We start from the raw sequence: 26466 nt of genomic DNA on the forward strand, positions 1-26466 counted from the left end.
CTTGCATCATTCACATTATTAGGAACTATCTAATTTTTTTTTTTTTTTTTTTTTTTTTTTTTTTTTTTTAACTATCTAATCATTATTTCCTTTCTTGATCTCCCTTCATGTGCCTCAATTCTCTCTCCTAAACCTATTAATCATGGTTACTTAGTGACTGCCTCAGTATTCTCTCATGTCTCCCAGGTCATCTTGATTCTATAGTTAATCAGTTTAAGCAAATGCTACTTTAAGCTCTTAATCCTTTTATCTCTTTTCTTACCCATTCATCCCTTATTAATATCCAAATATGGGTTACTTACACCACTCATTTTCTATATTGGAGGAAGTCAAATAACTGTTGTCTAGGCCTCCGATAAGTTTATGCTACCTCTTATCAACTGATTTTTCTCCCTTCCCTGGCACTTCTTACAACAATTATGCCAAATCTCTTCTTCCAAGTCTCCTATATACACTACTCCCTATGTCTCTTCCTAAGAAGACCTTATCTCATATTTTACTAAAGAAAAATAGTGGCCATATATCATGAACTCATTCCTTTACTCAGTACCCACCCTCTCCAAATTCCTTGATATTTTTCCCAATCTCTCTTTTACTCCTTTCTCTCCTGAAGAAACACCCCTTCTCTTCATCAACATCGACTGCTCCCTATTCCTATGACTTACTTCCTGTCTCCTCCAGAAATGCCCTTTCAATTATTCCAAGTATTTCTCCCCAATCTTCAGTGTCTATCTATTGGCACTTTGTTTACTGTCTACATATTTGTATGTCATACATACCTTCTACAGAAGGTTTTCCCCCATCTTAAAAAAATCCATACTTCCCTTGAAACCTACCAACCCTTAAATCCATCATCCTAGATCCTGCATTCCTTTCAGAACCAAACTCCAAGGGGAGGAAAGAAGGAAGAGAAGGTTGTTTATACCTGTTTCTTCTACTTTTCTTTTAACTTCTCCACCATTCCAACTTCATCATTTGTCTCTAGAATTAGCAATGATCTCTTAATCTTATAAATAAGTTTTTTTCCTGCTCTTTATCCTTCTTGACCTATATAGCAAATAGATATTCTTAAGCATGCCAAATTTATTATAACCCAATAAGAAATTATATCTTTTCCTGTACAAACCATTCCTCTTTCTTTCCAACTTTGCCAAAGACAAAGGTTATCATACCAGCCACTCACTTGTGCAAATTTGGTGTCATCCTTATCTCTTCATTCGGTCTCATTACTTATATTTAATTAGTTGCCAACCCTTGCCAATTCTACCATGAAAATACCTCTCATATCTTTTCCCTTCTACCATTTCTCCTTTTTGACTATTAAAATAATAATTGGTGTCTCTGCCTACATTATGTCCCCAAGTCAAAGTGATATTCTTAAACCACATGTCTTTCTGTATTATTTCTCTGCTGAAGTTCCAGTGTCTCCTTCTTGCTTTTATGTTTAAAATATAAACTCCTCTATTTAAGAGTTACAACCCTTTACAATCTGACTCCATTCTATCCTTTTAGATTTATTTCATGTTACTCTAGAGATCTTATGACATTTTCTTATCAAAATGATTTATTTTGTTCCTTATATACATCATTCCTTTTCTGGCATGTACACTTATGCATGGGGTATTCTCTGCCTCTTCCTCCTCCACATAGAATCTTTGCCTTCTTTATCTCCACCTTTTGGTCCTCTCAGCTTCCTTCAAATGCCAACTTACATCCCACCTCCTACACAAGGATCTATCTCCTGATCCAACAACTTGTGAGTGCTTTATATTTGTCTTCTGTATACTTTGTATTTACTAATTTAAGTATTTATCTGTTGTTCCCTTTAGCAGAATTTTTTTTTTTTTTGAGGGTAAGGATGCTTCTTTTTCTTTTTCATTTTTTTTTTTTGGTCTGTTTTTGTATCTCCAGGACCTTGCAGATAATAGATACTGTCACATAAATAGATGTATTTATTAAATACCACTGCATAATGCTTAGGACAGAATTTAATATGCTATGGGCACTCAATAAATCATACCTGAATTAATGATATATTGCTCTCTTAAATACTTGGCTATGAATGGAAAAGTAGGTGCAAAGAAAGTGATGTTCATTTGTATTTATTTCTCAGTTAAAGCAGTAATACTAAGTTTATTTTATTTCTTCTGTTCTACACTGGCCATTAAAAGGTCAATTCATTGACTCATGCCTGCTCTTAAGAAATGTTAATACTGTTCTACTGTTTTAACCTTTGGATAACATTTCTAATGTTTAGAAAACTCATATTTCAGTTTTAAAAACTAAGCTCTAAGTTTTTAACTCAGTAAAACAAAAAGCTGTATTTTAAGCAATAAAAAGACTACTTATTTTGGATATTCATAAATTATCTAGCAATATTTAAAATTTTCAGTATAAATCTAATGGAAATGGGATAGGACAGTTTTTGATAGAACATTTGTACTTCATTTACTTATTTCTTAATTACTAAATTACTAAAACTGCATTGAACATATTCTAAAATCAATTTATGTCAGTTCACATCTTCTTTACTTTTGTTGATTCTGTAACCACTTCCCATTCAGGAGGAATATAAAATATTTTGTTGAGCAAGGTTATCAATAGTCTCCTGTCAATTCTGAATGGCCTTTCCTCAGTCCTTATCTTTGCTGATCAGTGGACATCACTATTTGGATATATGTATGCCAACATGCCCAAAGATGAAGTCATTATCTTTCTCCCCAAAATGTTCCCTCTTCAAACTTCCCTAATTCTGTCAAAGGCACTATCATCTTTTAAATCACTTGGGTCTGTAAACTGGGTGTTATTCTAGAATCTTCAGTCCCCCACAATTTACATATCCAATTTGCAACCAAGTCTTGCTGATTCTACTTCCACAATATATCTTGTATCTGCATGCTTCTTTCCACCTGTCCACTGTCTAGCTCAGGCCTTCGTTATACTTTACCAGGTCTACTGCAATTACTTTCTTACTGGTCTACTTACCTTTAGTTTTCATTCACCAACTGCCCCTTATGCAGCTGTCAAATTGATAATTCCTAAACCATACATTTTACCATTTTACTAGCAGGTGATTTCTTGTCTCTAAAATCAAATAAAAGCTCATCTATTTTACTTTTTAATCACTGGCTTCCTTCAAAGTTCATGTTAAGTGCCAACTCCCATAGGAAACTAATAATGAACCTTCATGTTTTATATGATTCATGTACAGATTGTTTCCATCCCATAGAATGCCAACTTCTTAAGAGGAGAGGCTATTTCAATTTTATCTTTATATCTTTATTGCCTGGCACACTGTCTGGAACGTAATAGTTGCTTAATAAGTGCTTCCTGATTGAAGAAGTATTTATTGCAAAGAATGACTTACTCTATTGAATGATTAAGGTAAGTAGCTTAAGTTACTTCAGAATCAAAGATTGTAGGTTAACAGGCTAAGGATACTATGGACATGAAAGCTGGAGCAAACACTGTGTAGAAAAGGCACAATAACACAAATTTAAATTCTTTACCATGTGCAGACACTCAAGAAGTATTTATTAAATGCCAACTATGGGCCAGTTATTGTGCCAAGGTGCTAGGGGAAAAAAAACAAATGCAAAAGAGAGTCCCGGCCCCAAAGAGCTCCTAGTCCCAAGGGGAAGAGCTCTAAGGTTACCTCCCATGAGGCCTGTAGAGTCTAATCAGGAATGTCTCAGGGACACTAGATTAATATCTTTTGTTTCACTCAAAGACACCAAGTTTCCAAATTTTACTTCCTAAAAGTAACTGAATTTCAAAATTCTTTTAATGAGAAGAGTTATATTGTTCAAATAAGATGAAAAATAGATTGGTAGCCCCAAGCCCATGATGGCAGCTTCTCTATCCTTTTTCTCCTTTTATTTTTCTTTCACTTCACAGAATGAAGAAATGAGGGGAGATGATGGGAAGGCAGAAGGACTGGAACATTTTTGGGGAAAGAGATATAGAATGCTTTTTTTTTTGAGGTATTCAGGTCCACTGTCATCATTCCTCATATTTTATTATCTATGGCTTAATGAAAACTGAATGATTTCTGAGAAGCACAACTTAGCCTTAAGAGTAGGAAAAATATGAGGAACACAAATGCAAATGAAACTTAAAATTAACAATAATCAAGAGTATGCTAGCAGTCAAAAGTATAAACACAGTATTTTCTACTTCAATTTTTAAGAAGATATCCTTTAAGCTATTAAACATTTATCACATTGTATAATTTTAATTTATATTCATTATTTACCTATTGGACTAAACACATGCATCTTCATGCCTGAAGGTAGTTTTTTATCAGAGAGATGGATATTTTCAATCTTCTGATCAGTGGTATTATTTAATGTCACTTGTACTGAGACCATTTGATCACCAAAAATGCAAGGCTGTCTTGGAAAGTGATAACTGGCAGCTAATCCTTTGCCACTCATTCGATGAAGCAGCTCATGAGTCTTCATTGGCACAAAGACTGGAGTACTGACCTGTCATATAGAAAGAGAATTAAAAACTAATAAATAAAAGACTGTAGTTTTCAAGGAATATAGAATAAAATGAAGTTAAAAGTTAAGTTAAAAATTTGAAGTTAAAGGATACTTGTTTCTATAAACATGTCACTGACTGTTAGATGTCACAGCAATCAATGCTAGTAGAAAATGATTTACAAAAATATCAGTTGAAAAACATCAAAATTAAAGAGCAAAGAATTATAAAAAGAATATCTCCAAAGTAACTATTAAAAAAATCTTTGTACTATAATTGCTAAAAGTAACTGACATTTATATAGAGCTTTAAGATTTACAGCATGCTTAATATTATCTCATTTGAGTCTTACAACAACAGGCAAAAATAATTTAACTAAATCTATTATTCTGACAATAATCATGGGCAAATACTACTGACAGATGATCCTTCAAAGTGTTTATTAAACTAGGCCTAATTTTCAGCCTGTGCAATACTGCCATAAGATCAAAGGCTAATGGAAGGGAAAAAATCTTACAGTTGAAAATTAAATTTTATTAAATGTTGTCTTTCTGACAAAGCTGATGAGCTCTTTTTTTCCTGGCAGAACTTCCCAGTATTCCTATTATTTCTCCTTCTCATACCTACAATAACAATAACAACAACAAATTGGAATGTACTGACAGAAATGGCAATATTCATTTCCATAATTGTCTGTAGAGCTTTGAAAAAGTGTGTGCAGTATGAAACCATTAAAGTGCTATCCATCAAAACTCTAGACTAAAATAAGCTTATTTCTACTGGTAGGCATTATTTGAAGATCAGACCAATTTTAATCACTTTAGGATTACAAGAGACTATGTTAAATTCTTATTTTCTTAAAAAATTCACCCAATTCAACTAGTCTTTTATTGCCTATCATTATAATAGATGTAAAATCTTTATTAAAATTACAAGGACTTTCACTATGCTAAAGTTTTAGGCTTTATTATTCATAATTAACATTATTTCGAATGAACATCACATGCAATATCTAAATACTCACATTAAGCAATATATAGGAAAACACCAAGCAATGTAACCTACACACAGTAGATGCTTAATAAACAGGTGTTATAAATTGAATATATTGAAAGGAGAGTTTATACCATTTGGAGCAATTTTAGAAAGATCACACTAAAATAATTTCATCATCATTTATAGTAATAATATAATTTCACTTTGTTCTATTTGTCTAAACTCTAAGAATAGAATAACTAGCATTATTACCCTATATAGGCATTTATAAAATACTTTACTTCTACAAACAGCTAACTCAATTACTGTCTCATTAATTTTTACTTCTGGTAATGGTATGGATGGCATTAGGCCTATCTATTCATTTTACTTGGAGCCTTTTTAACAATGATGATAATATAACTTTACATTTGTATGACTTAAGTTTTCAAAGCACTTCCCCTTTAGCAAGGTCAAGATTTCTCCTTAAAAATAAAAGAGTTCCTTTCAAAATGCTTATCTATCTTTCTATTCAAACTAGTTTGTTTTTGTTTTTTTTTTCCTAGAATTTTATAATCACAAGGCAAAAACAAATCTTTATGTAGTCTAATTGTAGGATGACGTTTTTCTGGATATTCAGAAAAGTACTAAGTGTAGTAGTACTAGTGAAGGCAGTTGGAGGGGATAACCCAGGCTTTGGCCTCAAGGAAGAAGAGGCCAGAGACATAAAGGCACAGGACAAGAAAGTGATAGAGAACACGGAGGAATAGAGAGAGGACAAAGAATAGATTCAAGAGTTGGGAGGCCAAGAGTGAGATGGAAAGACAAACATTTCAGAGCTCAGGATCATAAAGGAAAAACTTTGGATTCAAGGTAAGTTTGGTTAAGGTAGGCCCCTCCTCCTGGGTGACATAAGAAGAATAGATTTGAGGTAATTATGGTTGCAGATTTAGGCAGCTGTAAAGAGAAGTAATTGAAAGCACATCAATGTGCAAACTGAAGTCTCACAGAATAAAAATAAGGTTGGCATGGGTAAGATTATAGACTAATGGGGAGAATAGGCAATAAGGCTCCTTCCTTAAGAAGGCCAGGCCTATCCTGAGCCCACAAGGGCTAATGTCCTTGCTTCTTGGAAATTTCTTTGTATTAACTTTTAAGTATTTTGAGGCACTTATCAGGCCACTTAACTTCCAGAGGACTCAGTTTCCTTCTCTGTAAAATTGTTGGCATGTTGTCCAAAGTCATTCAATAAGAGGGTAGTGATTTTCAGTCCAGCACTTTCTACACTACATTGATCTGATCCTTAATAAATGACATTTTATCTTTCTGGTAAAGAACATCTTTCAAAAAACATTTTCTTACTGGCATTTAATTAATCCAAACGGGAGTAGTAAGACACAAATATAGGGATGGGGATTGGACCTGTGATTTCATTATCAGAGATATCCCTGGGGTTTTCTCTATCAGTATAGGTTGGTAACTTCTCTGCACTTCACACATTTAGGTGTACAGGGCATTGAGAGATTAAGCGACTTGTCCAAGGTTACAAGGCCAAGGCATGGCAAGAAAGACCTCCATCCAGATCTCCCTGGAACCACCTCCCTTAAACATTAAGACATATTACCAGGAACTGTCATAAGGGTACAGGGTTTGAAGTCAGTGTAAGTTTCATTTTAAACTTTCAATGTATAAAGAAAGCATCAAAAATTTGAATTCAATCTTAATATAAATCGGGCCTACTGTGTTTCTTGCTGATGTGATTAGTCTAGTAATTGCAGCCACTCTAAAATAAAACCTTCCTCTAAGAGTTAATAGAACAAGAAACATGTAGCAACAATAAGATAACCCACTACAAATCTTTACATAGCATATGTTTAAATAATAAAAAAGTCGTTTGTGTACCTTTGGATGGTTTAAGAAAATAACCAATCAATTCTGCAGACACAACATTATTTCTAAAGGAAATCTATGTGACTCATGATGCCTGTAGATACACAGAGACAAACCACACATATTTTATCAGTTTATTACAGTAAGCAAATAAGCGTGGAATGAGAGTGCACATAACTGTCTACTTAGCGCTTACTGAAACATTTATAAGAGCTGTTATCTCCCTAATAACAGACAGACAGCGTGCAATTTTAGAGAGGAGAAAAGCTTCATATTTTTTAACACTTCACTAAAAAGTAACTGAAGAGTGTAAAATGAAAAATACTCTGTGCAGTTAGCTGGTAATGGACCATATTATCAACTCAAGTTAGATTTATAGGATACAAACTAGTCACTAATAGTTATTTTATGACATAGCATGTCTGCTTTTTTTGAGATTATTAAGATTAAAGTTGTAAAACTTTTTTGAATATAGCTATTCACAATGATTGAATTATAAAATTTAAAATGAGAATTGAAAAAATAAAACATGGAATATCAAAGTAGCTCCTTAAGAATGAAGCTTACTTGACATTATCCTTAACATTTAAAAGAAGGTACTTTTATACAAAGCTTTTTGCAAATAATTGTATTACTTTATTTTATCTTCAAATACTATTAACTTTATTGGTAATAATTAATTAATAGCATTTATTAACAAGAACTTTATACAACATTGGGGGCTTCAAATTTCAAAAATATGAAAATATTACAAGATAAAGAAAATTCCTGTGTTTGACTCATTTTATTTTTGGAATCTTGTTTAGGTTTGTGATTTATAAAAATGACCAAGTGCCAACAAGACTATAAATAGGGATACATTCTCATCTTTACATGAACGGCTCTAACTAAACACAATGTATACTATGCCTCAATTTGTAAGAGCCATAATCTAAAAAAAAAACAAAAACAAAAACATCACAGTACTGTCACATCATCCTTTACACAGAAAATGTGGAGAGACTTCTGTTACATTTCAATACTTTATAATCGGCGCAGTGTGTAATAAAGGGTTTTCAGATGCACCCAATTGATTGTATTCCCTAACTGCAAAGATGAAGGTAAGACAAAGAATTAGCAAATTTGAATTTCCTATTGCCTTACATAGTTTAAAACAGGACAACTGAATGTAGAATAATTCACTGGGTCTGGATTTAGAAGCCTTAATTTTAATCTCTATCACTCACAAACTATATACATTTGGATAAGTCACTTAATCTCTCACCTTGCAGGGCTCCAGACCATCATTTTTAAAGAAAAAAGGTTAGATGAGATGAATTGTAAGATCCATTTTAGCGTTAATATGCTGATTGTATTCTGTAATTGTAATATTCTGTAATTATATATTTTATTTAATTAATTAGAAAACAAAATATATAAAGCAATTGTGCTAACTGCCATAAGGCAATTCAACAGTTTAAGAAAAGGTTTTATTCACAGTTTTTAAAAGGGATGTATTAAGATCCCATGAAGAATTCTCTGTGGGATACTTAGAGAAGATTTAAAGTCTGGATAAGTAATTTCCAACTTCAAAGAGATTAAGAATTTAGGAGATCATCACTCAATATGGAGTCATGGTGCAATGGAAGAGATACTGTATGTAAAATCAAAGGACTTGGGTTTGATTCCTATCTCTGTTTTTTACTACCTAGGTGACCTGGGGTAGTCATGACCTCTTTGGGCCTCAATTTGAACTATCTAAAAATAAGGGAGGTAGAATAATGTCTCTGAAGTCTCTTCCAACTCTAAGATTATATAATCTCAGGGGTCATTTAGTCTAACACACACAAAAGGAATGTCCTTTACATTCCCAATAAATGGTCAGCTGTCTCTGCATAAAGACCAGCAAGAAGGAATTAGCAACCTCTCAATCTGGGCCATTTCACTTTTGGACAGTTTTTCAACTTATGTCTGCAAAGCCCACCTGCATATGCTTCTGCTTTTGTTTTTGGGGGCTAGTAAGAACAATCCTATTTCCTCCTCCATGTGATAGTCCTTCAAATACTAGAACCCAGCTATTATTCCTCACTCCGTTTCACATCCCAGGTTTTCTGTTCTCTGGTCTAAATATCTCCTTTCCCCCCAACTCATGTATGTATGACTTAGCTTTTACCAAAGGGACTGCTCTCTGATGGGTACTCTCTAATTTATCACATCCTTCTTAAAATATAACGTTTGGCAACTGTTTGGACATGTACACATATATTGTATTTGATTTACATATTGTGTTTTATTTATACTTATATTTATATATTATTATATATTTATATTACTTATATTTATAAGTTTGGAAGAGATCAGGGATTACAGAAAAAGACAATGAGTTCTATTTTTCATGTTGCATAAGACATCAAATTTAAGCTGTTCAAAAGACAGTTTGCAACTCAGGACTAATAAAGGTAAGGAAAGAGATTAGGACTGGATATAAATATCTGGGATTCAACTGAATAGAAATGAATTCATAGAAGTGAATAAAATGATTAAGCAAGATATTATAAAGTAGAAGTTCTCAAACTTTTTTATATCAGGCCCTTTTATCTTCTTTTTATATTCTTATAATCTTGAAAATTATTGAGCATCTCAAAGAGCTTATATTATGTGAATGATATCTATTGCTATTTGTAGTACTATAAAGTAAAACATATTTTTAAATATTTGCTAATTTATTTTAAAACAATAACAACCCCATTACATGTAACATAAATAACATTTTTAATGAAAACAAAACAAAAACTTCTATATTCTCCCACCACTACAAGTCTCCAGAAAAAAATTGGTGAAGCATGGCACTATTTTACATGTTTTTGCAAATCCCTCAAATGTAAACTTAATAGAAAACAGTTGGATTCCCAGATCTGTTTCTGTATTCAGCATAATGCAATATATTGTTTTGGTTGAAATATATGAAGAAAACTTGGCCTTGCACAGATATTTAGTTGAAAAAGAAAAAGAGTATTTTAATAGGCACTTAACATCTTAAGATATTTTGAAAATAATTATGACCCTGTAGATCCCTGAAAGGGTCTTGGGTGTTCACAGGTGTTCTTTGGAAAAGAAAAGGAAGCCTAAGGCAGATGTTTAGGGAAACACTTATGGTTACTAGATGTGATCCAGAGGAAGATTTGGCAAAGGAGACTGAAAAAGGAATAATAAGACAGAGTGAAAAAATAAAAGATGATAGTGTAATTAAACTTTGGAAAAATATATATCACAGTAAGATGAGAAGAATGAGGATTAAGAAAAGGGTTATGATTTGTCAATTAAGAAATCAATGGAAAGGTGAAAAAGATTTTGGAATAGCTACTGTAAAGAGTGGGATAGCAAATGTTATAAATTAATTCCTTTGCTGCAGTGAGGGTCCAGTTAAGATTATATAATATGAATTCGTAGTGATATAAAAAGTATAATTTCATGATTCTCTTCAGCTCTGTTCAGCAGCACATGGTGAGAATAATCTAAATCTGGGATTTGGTAAAGAATGATCAGTAATAAGATAAAGAGGTTGATGGGGGTTGAGGTCCCTTTAAGAGTCCTTTCTGATTTCCAACCCCCCCATAGCTGAAGAAGCTAGGATCTTTGATTTACAAATCCTGTTCAAAAAGCACCCTTTTTGAATTCCAATGATATTCCGGCTTTCCCACCCCCCACTATCTGCTCGGGTTTCCCCAACTCCCACAAATAGCTTCTTCCTTATCTAAGGACCCAATGAATTCTATTCAAATTCTAGCCCTGACTGAAGCTCAGGCTGGAGGCCAGCCTGGGACTCCACCCATGAGCCCCTTTGTATTGTCCAAAGCCCCCCCTATTATAAAAAGAGCCAAACTGGAGTCCACTCTTGGCAGAGGTCCCAAACATGGCATCCCTATGCCGGTCATGTCAAGGATTTCTGCGCACCAGAACCACCCTGGCTCTGGTGTTTTCCTACCTTTTAATCTTACTTCCAAACCCTACGATAAACCTTTTTTTTTTTTTTTTAAATCAATCTAGGTTTTCAGGCCTGTAAATTCCTTTATAGAGGACTCTGCGACTGTCACTGAACTATCCTTGCGCTGACCCAAAAGGGGTTCCCCCTTTCCTAACTCTCATCATGTGGTGGCCTGCACGGGGAACCCCCAAACTGAAACCCCAAAAAATTGATTTGCCGAAAACTAATCTTAATCTTTTCAGGTCTCTCAGAACCACTCTGGGTTCTAAGCTGCTTGCACAGTATTCTTCTGAGAAATCTGTGTTCCTACCAAGGAATCCGGAACTCTGGATAAGGTAAAAGACTTTTTTCTTTCCCTGTCTTGCAGTGAACATCCAAGCCACTTCAGGCTTGGGTCATTGTTATAGTACCTCACTCTGGCACAATTCCTTACAAATTGCTGCGGTTTGACAAAGGGTCTCTTTTGTCTCACTCTCTGTCCCTAGAGATATGAGAAAAGCTGCAAGAATTTGGAAAACTAAAAGCTTTACCTGTCCACAATTTAGATACACCTCTGCCTCTTAAAAAACCCTTTCTTAGCAGATGCTTGCTTTGAAGAAACTCCCTCCAAAAGACAAAAGACCTTCTTTTGCAAGGCACTTCTAATCTGTTTTCTCTTACCAGAAAGCTGGCTCCAAACTCCAAGACACACGGGGAGAAGGTGTCTCTTCTTCACCCCCCCACCCCACGTGGTCATTCTGAGGACCCCATGGCCCTCTCGGGTCCCAGGCCAGTAGTCTCTTTGATCTGTTCAGGGGAGAAATCTGTGTTTGAGTCCCTCTCCCACTTCACTGTAGTAGTCAGGCTGTAGTCATGAGCAGAAAAAAGTCTCTGGATGGGGGGAACTTGGAGATGTGTCTCTACCTGGCACAAAGGTACGAGCTACCCGGAAGTTCCGGCGTGACCCCTCGCCACCACCACCCGGGAAGCACTAGGTAAGATAACATCTCTCCTTTCCCCCATCCTCTCTCTTCTGGAACCTCTCCCATGTGGCTTGGCAACCTGCCATTTAACTGTACAGTGGGGAATTGGGGATTCAAAACTTTTAAAATGGTACTTTGCCAGAGCTAGAGAAGTGGGCCATGCCCCTCCCAGAGCTCTTAAAGGAGCCGAGGCTTTCAGCTCTCTCAGAAAGCAAGGTCGTCTTATACATTATAAAGCTTGCTCCATACATTTTAACATGAGACTCAGTTTCCCTGATTTGGTCATCCTGCATTAGAGCAATGCCTTCCGTCACAGCTTTTCATTGTAGCAGCCTTAAAATTACGCTTTTCCATGCTCTCCAGACTGTCTACAAAGACGGAGGATTTTAAAACTGCTCATTTTTTCCTTAGCCTCAGGGCGCACTTGCCTGCTTGTGGAAAGATAAAGCCTAGATATCTGCTCCGCCTTTCTATGTCTCTCCTACCTAATCTTGCAGGTGGGAACTCCTGACCTTTTGCACTTAGCTCCTATTTTTCTTGATTGGCATTCTATGCCCCTGCCAACAATTAAAGATTTCCTTTCTAATACCAGCCCTGGCCAGATTGTAGCCTAAAAAAAAGACCTTTGTAATGTTGGCTAGGGAACAAAATTCCAAATCAAGGCAAATTAAATTGTTAAGAGAGTAAATATGACTTCAATCTCCATCTTGTTCCCTGAACTGTAACAGTGAATAAGTTGGAAAGTCAGCAACTATTTGAAACTCCTTAACTACTTTCAATTTGGCGCCTCTCTATAATCTTTCTCTGTTCTGCCTCAGTTCTCTTTTACTGCCTCAGTTTCCCTAAACTGATCTCTATCTTGCCTCAGCTTCTCTGGCATGTAATCCATGAAGCCCAGAGACTATAGAATATGAATAGATTCTCCTTTAAGCTGTCTCTTAATGCAGAGACAAACTCTGGGCTTGAGAAAATAGCTTAATTAACACCTGAACTCTGGGTAGAATTCCAATCTCTCTCTCTCTCACACCCAACCCCCAACTTTCTTTTCAGGAGTCACGTATCTCCAATTAGGATCTGACTTTTCTAAACACTCCAACGCCCCCACACTCAACCCACTAAAGGTTGGGTGAGGCAGAATCTTTTCTTTCAACTGACCCACTGTTCTCTGCTAAGCATCTCTATCCCCATCAAGGTGAAGGATTAAAGAACAGAAACAGTGTAAAGCACAAGGCCTACAACTTACTTAGACTTTTATTCCAAAATTTCACTATAAGCTGACTGCCTACAAAATGACGTTCAAATACCTCTGCTAAGTTTTCAGGAATCTCCACAATTAGGCACTGCTCTATCTTACTAGCTTACACATATATTATTCCCCACTTCCTGTGCTTTGCAGTCCACCAAACCATACTATTCACAATCCCCTGGATATGCCCTGGCTTTGTGCCTTTGTTTATGCTCATATTTTTCCTATAACACATGCATATTAATTTTCTACTTTATGAATTAAGTTTTTCCTTTCTTTTTGGCACACTCAGATCAGTAATGACCTTCCTCTTTGGACACAATTTAATATTGTTTATAACTCTTTCATGTGTTTAATATATTAGACTATATTCTCATTATACTTAGCTCCTTAGGCTTTTTTAAAATTTTCTTTGTATTTCTAGTGCTGCTAATACAATGTCTGGCACATACTCGTCACTTAAGAAATGCTTGTTGACTGAATGATTACCCTATCACATTATAATTACCTGGAACAGTCAACACTGTATTGGGACTAGGAATACAAACACAAAAATTAAAGACCCTGCCCTCACAAAGCCTACATTTCTTTTCTTTTCTTTTTCTATAGCTTTTTATTTACAAGATATATGCATGGGTAATTTTTCAGCATTGACAATTGCAAAACCTTTTGTTCCAACTTTTCCCCTCCTTCCCCCCACTCCCTCCCTACCCCAGATGGCAGGTAGACCAATGCATGTCAAGTATGTTAAAGTATATATTAAATACAATATATGCATACATGCCCATAGAGTTGTTTTGCTGCACAAGAGTCGGACTTAAAGCCTTCATTTCTTAAGGAAAGACAACATATACAATGTATTTATGAAATAACCAGAAGGTAATGGGAGAGGGGGGAGGGAACCAGAAGAACCAGCAGATCTGGAAAAGTCTGAGGGGATATGGAGAAGTTTCATACAGGAGGTGGTACCTGAACTGAACTTGCAAAGGCACTAAGAAGTACACATTAGGAGGGAGATGGAACCATATTGTGATATATAGCACAAAGGCAATTTTGAAAGCTAAAAAGCCTTATAGGGATTAGAATACATTCAAGCTGGAGAATCAAGCTTGGAGCTTAGTTACAGTGAGTTTTAAATGCCAAAGCTATTTATATTTTATTCTTGAGCCAATGAGGAAGTAATTTATTAGTAAGGGAATGACCCAGTCTGATCTGTGCTTTAGGCTTATCATCTTGAAGTATATGCTGGAGAAAATAAGGAGAAAAGAAAGAAAGGAGACACATTAGAAAGTTATTAGAATAGCCCAGTCAAGAGGTAACAAGACCCTGAACTCCAGTGGTAGCTGGTTGAGTTGTGCTGTATAGGTAAAACCAACTGATCTTGTGGGAGGAGGAAAAGGAAATAGTTAATGATGATTCCATGGTTAAACCTGTGTGACTGAAAGAATGACAGTATCCTCAAGAGACATAGGGTATGTTTTGAGGGAAAGACAATGAGTTATTTTCAACAACTTGTTTGAGCTAAAAAACTATGTGATATCCCAATGGACATTTAGAGACAGACAGACAGACAGACAGATAGATAGATGTGGAAGTCAGCTGCATACAGATGATAATTCCAAGGGAACTGAAAATTTAAGAGTGGCTCACATATTTAGGCATGGAAGAGACCTTAGAAGTCATCTAAAAACCATTCTTTTAAAAGACACGTATACTAAAGCTTAAGGAAGTTAAAAGATTTGTCCAAAGTTATATAAGTAGTAAAGTGGCATCATCATAAAAATGCTATCTTTCTTAGGTCAAAAGACTTTGAAGGTTGTTTGAGCCAGAAGCTTTTTTTTTCTTAGTAGTTAATTCATTTCATGACAAAAAATTTGTGTTGAAATGTGTATCTGACATATTTTTGAAAATACGAATACTCTAAAGAAATCAATGTATGATGCTCAAATTCATATTCTGCCTCAGAACAGCATTCATGAAAAAGTTATAGCTATGGATAATTAATATACAAAAATTCTGATATGTTTCTCTAGTTAAAATGTACTTCCCTTAGCAATGAAATAGAAGGGAATGCTTTGCTTATTATTAATTTAATCGGTTTATATAAACAATTTTCATTTTATTTCAAAAACCTAGATATTTTTAAAGGTACTGGATAAAGACCTTTGCCATCGTCATTAATTTGGTCTTATTTTACCAAAACAAGAATATTTAACTGACTTGTCTTCTAATGGTTTGCTGAACCAAGAACTTGAACCTGGAAATCTTATGTTTAAGCAACAGGTAAATAAAAATGTTTCTGGATTTTTTGGTTAATAAGTTTATTAACCAAAACAATACACATTTTATTACTATTTATAACTTCTTTTGTGTGAAATAGGGGTTTCTGGTTGAAGCTACTACAAAAACAATATATCAATCATCATTATCAAGAAAGAAATAATTATGCATAGCGGTTTCATCAAACATAATGTTTCTCAAAAAAAATTTTTCAAGGTACTACCTAGTGTACTAGCAATATTATTATGGCTAATATTGACTAAAGAGATGGCCTCGAAGCAGACAAACTGTATGGCTACAGATGAGTCATTTCACTCTCACTACCCTAGATAATTCTATAAGACTCTAAGTTGCAGAGAAGATGCTGACCTACATTAATGAAGGAGATTTTTTATCTGAGAGTCCCTTACAGATAAAATTACATATCCAATATCTATCCTTATTATTTTATCAATTACACATGAAGCTGTAGATTTTTTCAGCAATATTGATACTATGTTATTCTATGGTATGTTTAATACATTTCAATAAATTCTTAATTTGAAGTAAAATACAAGCTAATTATTTGTATAGATTATTTTATGAAATGGGGAGGGGTATGATTTTGCTTTTAAAAAATAAAATATTATTACTTAAAGTTTGCAAAATCATAAATCCTTATTCCACTTTCAAGCAATCAAAGGAATTTAGCACTAAAGGAGGAAGTCAATCAGTAATGTCTTCTCTAATAATGAGCAAATAAGCTCCTTCCCTACTCTGCCATAGGTAGAGGAAAGAATGAGGTAGTTAAGATTTCTCTTCTGTGATCAATAATATAAGAAAAGAAATTTTTTTTATAAAAGGTTTTCATTAGGCAAATCTGAATTAACTGTATATTTACCAAATATAATAATTTTCAAAGAAAATCAGTAAAATGAGATTAAAAACTGTTTCAAAAATCATCAATTATGTGATAGATGAGATACCTGAAAATAGCTTTCAAGTGACAGTTTCACATACACACATCATTAATTCTATGATAAGGAAAAAGAACTGCAAGAAAGCTATGCATATCATAACTTGGAACATATGCTATTCAGGGTCCTGGGAATTCTACACTTGTCTTGAGGTCAAATTCTGGTGATAAAGATTAGGATGTTTTACATTTCCTCATTTCCTCAGGATTATTACATTAATAAAACCTTCACAACCATTGAGATAGCCATTCTCAGAAATATTATATCTAGTTTTACTATGATAATAAGGAATTTACTTTTTCCTTTCAAATATTTAAATAAGTGGAATAGGCTTAAAAACAGAAAGTCATAAATCCATAAGATATATATATATATATATATATATATTTAAAGAATTTAAAGGGTTAAAAAGTCTTAATAGTTATGTATCTTCTAAATCATTAAGTCAAGTTTCTCTTTAGTGTATCTGTCACTATTGTCAGATAACAGAGGGTCATCGGGTTGAATGTACATGCCAGAAAGCTGAATCACCATTGGGGGAAGGCTTTTTAAACAATATTGCCATATTTATTGATAGCAACATCCTGGAACCTTTTAAAAGTACTCCCCTCTCCCCCCCCTCAAGTATGTATTTTTTTTCTTTTTTTTTGCTAGTTGTGGGTGAAGGGGACTGTTCTCTAAAAGGTTTCTAAATGATGTTGATGCTACAAAATATAGGATCATCATTTAACAGCCTTTTAAAGAGCAGTTCCCAGTGCAGTCTTTGTTAACAACTGTGGGAGGAAGGGACTGTTTTTTGAAAGGCTTTTAGAGGATGTTGTTAAAAGAATATATAGTGACATCATTTAAAAGCCTTTTAAATAATAGTCTTCCTTCCCTCCCAATTGTAATGTCCTTGGCTTTCATTTATTTTGTACTGTAAGCCGAAAAATGGACATGCCAACATATTATTGGTTGTGGCAGGCATTTGTTGGATAGAAAATGATGCATTGCTTTTTAAAAGGTCAGTGTCCAGAAATAAATCTAATCCTAAGGAAGATAGTAACATTTCCACACAGGAAGGGTCCACCCACCTTCTCATCTAGTTGCAGTACCTTTTGCTTGTTTCCTATAAGTGTTTATCTCAGCCACCTGAGATCAAAGCAAGCTTTACAAAAGTCATAACTAAATCATTCCAGCTTTCTCTGCATCATGGATAAAAGCCTAACTTCCATCTGATTTATGTCACTAGCGCCAACTTTCTATCATAATTATGGAAAATCTGGCCTTTAGTTCCAGGTGATATTGCTACCTGTTCAACATATTTTCTTATCCTCTATTAATTAAAGCAAACAAAAATTCCATTTCTTAAGTTTCTATTAATGTGTCAATATTTTAAGTATTCTCTAAGGATGAGGATGCAAAAATGAAATAACATAGACCCTGGGCACAAGGTGAGAACAGAACAATCTATTAGGGGGAAAAAAAGATGAACATAAATAGCAACAATATAAACTGGTTTATTTAAATATAAAGAAGAAGGCCAAACAAGTAAGTGCCATAAGAAAATTCAAGGATTTTCTGCAAAAAAAAAGTTCCCTGAAGGCAGGAATTGTTTCACTTTTATCTTAATATCCCAATTATCTAGCCTGGTAATTTGCACATGGAAAGGGAATAAGTATTTATGTACTACTTTTTTATAGATAGATAGATATAGAGATATATAGACAGACAGATATATAGATATTATATACACCTACAGCAAGACATTGGACTGAGTGATTTACAAATTATTCCTTCATTTTTTGGTCATAGAAGTCCTTCAAGGTAGGTGCTGTTATTATCTCCATTTTATAACTGAGGAAAATGAGGCAAACAGAGATGAAGTGATTTTTCCAGTACCCACATCTAGTTTCTGTGTCTGAGGCTGGATTTGAACTCAAGTATTTCAGACTCCAGGATAAGTGTCTTTTCACCTGGATTTGATATCCGACAGCTCTTCTGGTTTTATGTCTCTATTAGGGATCATGGAAGGCCTTGATTAACACATTAGGATAGGCAATGGAGCTCTATATAGTCTTAATTTCAAATTTACTTTAGCCCAAGAGATATAGAAAGAAAATTTTAAATTTTTCTGCATATTCAGTCAATATGAAAAACACAATAGATGAAGAGTTTGGAAAAGAAATGACAAATTTGGCTTGGAGATTTAATAGGAATAATGGGAGACTTCAAATATCTGGATACCTACTGGAGCACCCATCTGAATAATCAATCATTTTATCCTTCATATAGTAGAGTAACCAATAAAGAAAAAATTATCTTCTTGGATCTCAGCTAGTAAGGAAAAAACTGATGGAAAATTTGGAGGGAGTAATCTTCATGTGTGTGTATGCACACATGTGTACATGTTTAAAAAAAACTTTTAATAGAAACATTTGTACTTGAAGTATATCCATAAAGTTTTACTTAATATTATCTAAAGAGCAATTAGTCAGTTATTTTTTCTTCTATGGGTTTTGGATGCCACCATGCTACTAATTCACCTGTGGTCTTAAAAATGAATTTCTGCTAACTGTTCTTCTATTTGAAATACTTGTTGGAAACCAGTTTCAGACTATATTGGTTATATTCTTATCAAATAGATCTCAACCACTTTTAATTTTACATTGACTTAAGGTAAGTTCTTGTGTATTTGGAAAATATGGGCTATATTTTCAAAGATCTATAGATGAAAGCTAAAATACCAACTGGAATTCTTGACTTGATATATTCATGAGGAATCCAATATGTTCAGGTGAGAGACTCCAGATTTTTGTCACATTCTGTATGCTGTGGGGAGGTACTATAAATTATTAAATGCAAAATGTTCACCACTACTGATAATATCATCCTTTTTAAAAGCAGACTTTTCAATCTGAGCGATAGTGAGTGTAAGAGTGGTCTGTTGTTCCTCTCATATTTCTCCAGGTAACTAAAAGCATGAGAGCAAAAGCAAAACCAAACAAAACAAAAAAATCTTGTCTCTGGTTGAGTATATATGATCTGCAGCAATAAATGTCATTCCTTTCTTTGCTATTATCAGACTTATCCTCCAGAATGGGACAGTATTAGAGATGGCTCTTTCATCCACTCAACCTTAGAACTTATGATATATAAAAAGAAAACCCTCAAATGTAAAAGTCTAAAATTCTACAAAGGAAATCAGGTCAGTCCATGAATAAATGGCAGTTATCAAAGAAAAGAAAAAAAGTTCAGAAGACACAAAGTACAACAATGGGGAGAAAAACTAGTTCTCTTAAGAGACAAATGTGGATACACAAGGAATTATCAACCATCTTAGAATTTTAATACGTGTAGAAAAGGAGGAAACAAGTAAGACAACTGAGGACAAATGCAGAAGTTTATTAAAAGATAACATATTTATTCAGGGCTAAGATTTGCAAAGCACTTTCCTCACAACTCGGTGAGGTAGCTAGTGCAAGTATCAAGAAAGCAATAAATCATTTCTACCTTATTATGAATGAGCAAAATTAAGTAAATTTCTCCTAATAATTAAAGTCTGCTCTTTATTGTCTATACAAGGTCATGTTCTTTAATAAGTCCCCAACCTACAGCTGGAATTCCCAATGTAGAGGGCTCTGGATAAATGTACTGAACCCCAAATCTCTTAATATATTAAAGACTTTCTCAGACTCAAAGTACATCAGGCCAAAGCTTAGAAGATCCCAGGGAATGTGACAGTTTTTAGTCATTTTTTTTAATGGGAGAAGGTAGTTCTTATAGAAACTCACTTCTGCCTTCCAAATTTATACATCCATCTGATCCTGGGTCATTCATTTAGCTTCATTCATGCATGTATCTGATAGTTCTGCTCTGCCTTTTACTGTTTGTGGGATCTTGGGCAGGCCATTTAACTCCCTATGCCTAATTTCCTCATCTGTAAAGTAAGAGGATTTGATTACATGACCATCATTTCTAAGTCTATACCTGTATCTTCTCTACAGTTTATTTCCAAATTTGCAAAATGGGGATATAATCTGCAATAATTAACTTGTACAGTTCTTATGTAGTTCAAATGAGATAATGAATCTGAAGTGCTTATTTGGATGTCAGTCTGCCATTATTGTTATTTTATGTTATGATTAGTAATACCATTTTGTTATTTGCTGATGCCCAAATATCATTCCTATCAGTCTTAAATTCCAACCATTATCACTGTTCATCATAATTTGTAATAATTAATATAAAGAATATAAAGGATGAGAAATTATCTCACTAAGGCCTTGTTAAAAATGCACTTGCCATTTTGAAGATTTCCTCATCCCTGTTAGTACAAATTAGTTCTTGAATTAAGTAATATATGTAAAAGTATTTTGTATAAGGGTTATGACATATAATGGGAAATTAGATAGTGCAGACAGGAAGGCCTGAGTTCAAATCTAGCCTCAGATACTCTGGGCAAGTTATTTAATACCTCAGTTTCTTCATTTGTAAAATGAACTAAAGAAGGATCAACCTAAATATATCAGATGGTGAGAGGAAATGTCTAGAGCAAAGCTTCTTAAAATTTTCCCACTTGTGACTCCCTTTCACCTGAGAAATTTTTATGCAACCCTCTCTTGAATCTGAGCCAAGGGGTTTCTTGCAGCACTCATGGCTGCACAGTATAAAGTGCACACGTATGTTCAGAACTGAGGGTACAGTAAGTTGTACAATGCAACATGGGCAAGTGCAGCCAGAAATGCCTTTGATTCATTATATTGATTTTGAATTACGTTTTGGTCATTGCAATCAGAAACTGTTTACTACTGCCAAATTATTCATGAGCCCCACATTCAGTTATATGACCCCATGTGGGGTCGTAACCTACAGTTAAAGTCTTAACGATGGCCTAGGTAATGAGGACCTTTTCTCAGGTCTTGTCTTCTCCCCCTCTATACTACTTGATAATATGGATCAGCACCCCTCTCCCCCTTCCCTCTACTCTGGTCAATCCCTGATAACATTGTTTTTCCCCAGTTTCTCTGACACTAGGTTCTCTTAGTTCTACTTATCTGACCAATCCTGATCCTGATTACAATGTATTTAGTCATTGCTGCTGCTGCTCTAGGCTCTAAGCTGGACCATTAGAGAGTGTATCTGGGAAGAGCTGAGTGACTGAGTCTTCATCTTTACTCAAGCCATTTTCTGCTCTGCCTCAGAATGTGTATATATACATGTATAAACTTAAGTCAATGTACATATGTACATATGAACAATTTCTACAATAACAACATCATAAAGACAGACTGATCACCACAATGGCACCCCCGTGCTCCCTGAGGACTAATTCCTGCCAAAGAAGTGTGCTCTCAGGGAAACGTGTTCCATCTGACTGTATCCCCCTGCCAACAGTGACGCGATCGAGGGGGTGAGATTTGTCACCGACGGCGGCAGGCTCCGAAGGCTGGCGTTCGGTCATGAAGAACTCGCAGTGGCCATTCTCTCTGGCAAAAGGTCACAGACACAACGAAGGGGTACACAGACACTGGGAATGGTAAACATGGAATAGGGTGGGGGCGCCTGTGAGAGACAAGCGCCTCAGGGGAGCTCGCAGTCACGCAGAGAAAGGAGCGCCCCATGAGGCTGGGTCCTGAAAGGGACTTAGCCCTCTATAAGAGTTAGGAAGGAGAAGTCAGAGCATCATAGGGTTAGGGGAGATATCGCCTGGCATGGGGAAGGGGGAAGGAGACTGACAACGCCAGGTAGAATGCTGTGGCTGGCTGACCCAGAAGAGGCAGCAGCAAAGTCCTGGGCCATAAGTTGCTTTATGGGGAAAATGTAGCCTCAGGAATGCCTGGGACTGACAGGACAGGGCAAGGTAAGAATGCTCCACAGAGGGGGGTCTCAGGAGCTTGGCATGATTTGGATTTCAGACTGGACCACCTCCCCAAAAGGGTGGGACTGAGGGGGAGAACCCTGGAACTGAGTCCCCTTTAATCTGTGGGGGAAGGGTGATTGGGGCCTCAGGATTCCCATCAAGGCCCTCCCCAAATTAAATGATCTCATTCAGTTGGAGATTGGGGCCTGACAGTTCTATGAGTGGCTCCAAACTCCAAAATAAGTAATCTCTTCTCAACTGGAAATCTAGGCCTGGGGCATTGACAACATTGAGTGAAAACTCATTCAATTTTGAATGGAAGCCCATGCCTCACACGGCTAATAAGAGACAACTGAACCCAGATCTTTGCCTTAGCCCTAAGCAGGATTCTGCTCACCAAGGAAGCTGCCTCAGCACAGCTGCCTGCCAGGACTCCTGCCCACTGTGGAGATGTTCTCTTCTCAGGGTTAAACCTTTGTTGCCTTCCTGACAGGACCTGGCCACGAAGCCGTCTGTCTTCCTAGCAAAGCTGACTTCTCATGGACAAACTCCTAAAGAGGAGTTCTGCCCACTAAGAAAGCTTCCTTTTTGGTGACTAATGAAATCCCCTTTAGGCCACAGATTTTCAGGTTTGAGAATTCCTTCACACCGGACCTGAGTCTCCGAGCAGAGGAGCTCTCTCCCCCTACACCCACACCTCATCAGGACCATGGAGCTAGACTGGTCCCAATCAGAACCTTCTGCCTGCTTGGCTTCGTTCTTTAACTTTTCCTGGTCCAAAACAATATTCAGGATCTCTTTAACAGGGCTTTTTTTTTTTCTTCTCCTTTTTGCTTTCTCAATAGATTGGGAAGGGGGAGTGAAATGGAGAAAATTTTGAATTGAAAATAAGATAAAACTTAATTTTAAAAAATTAATGTAAATTCTTTGACAGCAGTGACTCATTTGCTTTTGTGTAAACATCCCCCATACTTAACACAGTAAATGGAGTTAAGTAAATACTTAAAACACTTTCAATTAGTTCTAAGTATCCATTTTTTTGTTCTACCCCCAATAGTCCCTCTTCCAACCTCAAGGAGTTATGGCTTCATTCAGTCTATCTTCTCTCTCTACATTCTGCCTAGACTACCTTAATTGATCCAGTTCCATGCTTTCAATTAGAACCTCAAATAATTTACAAATTTAAGTTCTTATATTGTATTTCCAACCAATTGCTTATATGATCGTCTCTATCTAAAATTGAACTCAATATCTTCCCTAAATATACTTCTTCCTCTCAACTTCATTGTTTCTTTTGATGGGATCTCCTAGCTCCCAAAGCTCCAAATCTTAGAAGCATCTGATTCATGTTCCATCATCTGCCAAGATCCTATCAGGGATCAAGACTTATTGACTCTACTATAATTCTCCTGGACCTGTCCCCTCCTCTGTACTTACACTGCAATCATCTTAGCCCATGCCCTTCATCTCTGCCTCCAGTCTATCATTTCTCCAATTCACTTCTCATTTTGCTGCCCTTTAAGTACTACCCATTCTTCTTATACCATTCCCAGCTTGAAGATCTTTAGTGGCTCACTGCGTTCCTCCTCAAACTTTCTTTTAGCATTTTATCTCTATTTCTCCTTTATCCTCACATTCTATTTTGTACCATATTTATCTGTAGTCCTGATCCTCACTATTAAATATTAAGGACATTAAAGGCAGATATATTCATTTTATATCACTGAAATTCTAGTGATTAAAAGCACCTTGTATATAGTGGACTCAAAGATTGCATGATGAATTAAATTAAATTTCTTGGACTTTTAAAATACTCTATACAGTGCAAACACTCTGGGCAAGTTTGCCTATCTTTCTCATTGTAATCTCTGGTGTAAAAAGAAAATGAAGATGGTATTTAAAAGTATGCATAAACAATGCTTGGCCTCTATTTAAAATATGAGATCAGTAACATAAATAAAAGTCAATTTGTGCTGAACTACCACATTTTATTAACAATGGGGGGAAAGGGAGGAGGAAGAGATATTTTTTGTTGGAAGATAAAAGAGAGTTGGAAACTAAAGAGAGTTTCTTGTTATTTCTTTAAATTTAACTTGAAATGTATGCATAAATCAGAGAATCACAAATTTAAAGTGAAGAAACTTAAGGGGTCAACTGGGTCAATTCAAGCACTCCCCATTTCACAGATGAGGGAACAGAGGCCTTAAAAGCCAAGTGACCAACCCAAGGTAAAATAGGAAATAAGAAGCTGGGTTAGGCTAAGTTGTTTGATTCCAAATCTAGTTGATAAATTAAGTTTAATAAATCCTTAATCAGAAAATCTGAAGTTGCCTAAACTTTACCCATATTTTCCAAGTCTATAAGGAACGTAGCAGATATTGACTAACAACCAGCTATTTAACTTTAACTGGCTTTAGAATAAGGAATTTTTATCTACTAACAATGTTTTCTGATAAGCAATTTTTCAAGTTGAGTGAGGATTTTGTATAGATCCCTTTTAACTGATAATTCTGAAATTAATCCAAGTTTATTAATCTGTATAACTGTGGGTAAAATGTAGTTCTGAAAAACAAAATGAGAAACCTAAGGCCAACTATATTGTGTCAGGGCCAATGATAATAAGATATAAGAATTATGGCTCTCAACATCTCTTTTTTCAAAAAACCCTCTTTATCAAAAATGTCAGACCTCCAAGTGGCAGTATGTTTTCTTTATACAAAAAAAAGGAACCACTTTCCATGAAAGAACCTTTTAAAAGACAAAAGCTGAATGCCCAATACTGGTGGATTGATCTCTATTACTCCCCCTTGTCAAAAATCCTTGTGATCAGTAAGATATGAGTGAAGATTCCATAAGATAAAGCTTTACTATTCTGCCACTTCCAATTCTTTAATTACTAAATAAACTATGAAAATTTAACTTTCCATGTAGGGAAATTCAAGCAATAGGTTTAAACAATGGTAGATACAACTAGTCTTTGCAGAAATACAAACATTAAATATCATATGCTAAGCTACATGTATTCACAATTTATTTATAGTACAACTTTCTTCTTGTGGTTAAACAAACTTTGTCATGGGAACATCATTTGGTATGAGCCCCTGGAAACAAAGTGAACACTTTATTAACACATTTTCTGGCACATGTCATGTCTCTGTCACTAAGCAATGTCTTAATTTCAAATTCTTGTGTAAAGTCACTGCTGTGACAAGCACTGTCACTGCTCAGGGTCTGTAGGAAGCTTCAAACTGCCTATTATTACCCATTGACAAACTCGCCATTTTATGAACAGCCCCCTTGCACCCTGACTTATCCTTTGTACTCAGAGTAAATAACCAACAATTCATTTTGTAACCTTGACTTTAGAGTCCAGCCTTTCCACCCTTCTCTTTTTTTCTTCTTCCTAAACAAGTGACAAAGAACAAGGAAGCTGATTGAAGGGGTCCATTATGTATCAACTTAAAGAAAGGCAAAGTGATTGATGAAACCAGCAGTCACCTTCACTGCTAGCTACTGCACCTGTATCCTTTTTGTCAAATGACCTGAAAATCCTGCTGACAGTTTAACATTCACTACAAGGATACACAGTATAGGACTAGAGTTTTCAATATTTTTATTTGCTCTGGAACCTTCAGGGGTTTAATTCAGAAACTAAGGATATTTCACAAATTTCCAAGTCTTATATTTACCTCTTACATTTTCTCTGACTTCTGTCAAGTTGCTTTTCAAAATACCCTCCTGAGACAGGTAAACTAGAGGTTCACTTCAGGCTTTACTACTGTTGTTAGTAAAGAATTTGATTGTTTTCTCAGCAGGATTTCCCAGCTGGGTGATTCAAGAAGCACAATTAATTTCATTGCTGGAGA

The 26466-nt window shown here is 35.4% G+C and overlaps 1 protein-coding gene across 2 annotated transcripts in view; it reads right to left on the reverse strand.

The window, feature by feature from the left end:
• Positions 1-26466, reverse strand: part of AP3B1 (adaptor related protein complex 3 subunit beta 1) — a 318879-nt gene that overhangs the window by 33556 nt on the left and 258857 nt on the right. For both annotated transcript variants that reach the window (XM_074282333.1, XM_074282332.1), the window contains exon 23: positions 4256-4487. In XM_074282333.1, coding sequence (XP_074138434.1) covers positions 4256-4487 — 232 coding nt within the window. The remainder of the gene's footprint in view (positions 1-4255; positions 4488-26466) is intronic.

The sequence above is a fragment of the Sminthopsis crassicaudata genome, chromosome 1 (assembly GCF_048593235.1).
Source record: "Sminthopsis crassicaudata isolate SCR6 chromosome 1, ASM4859323v1, whole genome shotgun sequence".
Taxonomy (NCBI): domain Eukaryota; kingdom Metazoa; phylum Chordata; class Mammalia; order Dasyuromorphia; family Dasyuridae; genus Sminthopsis; species Sminthopsis crassicaudata.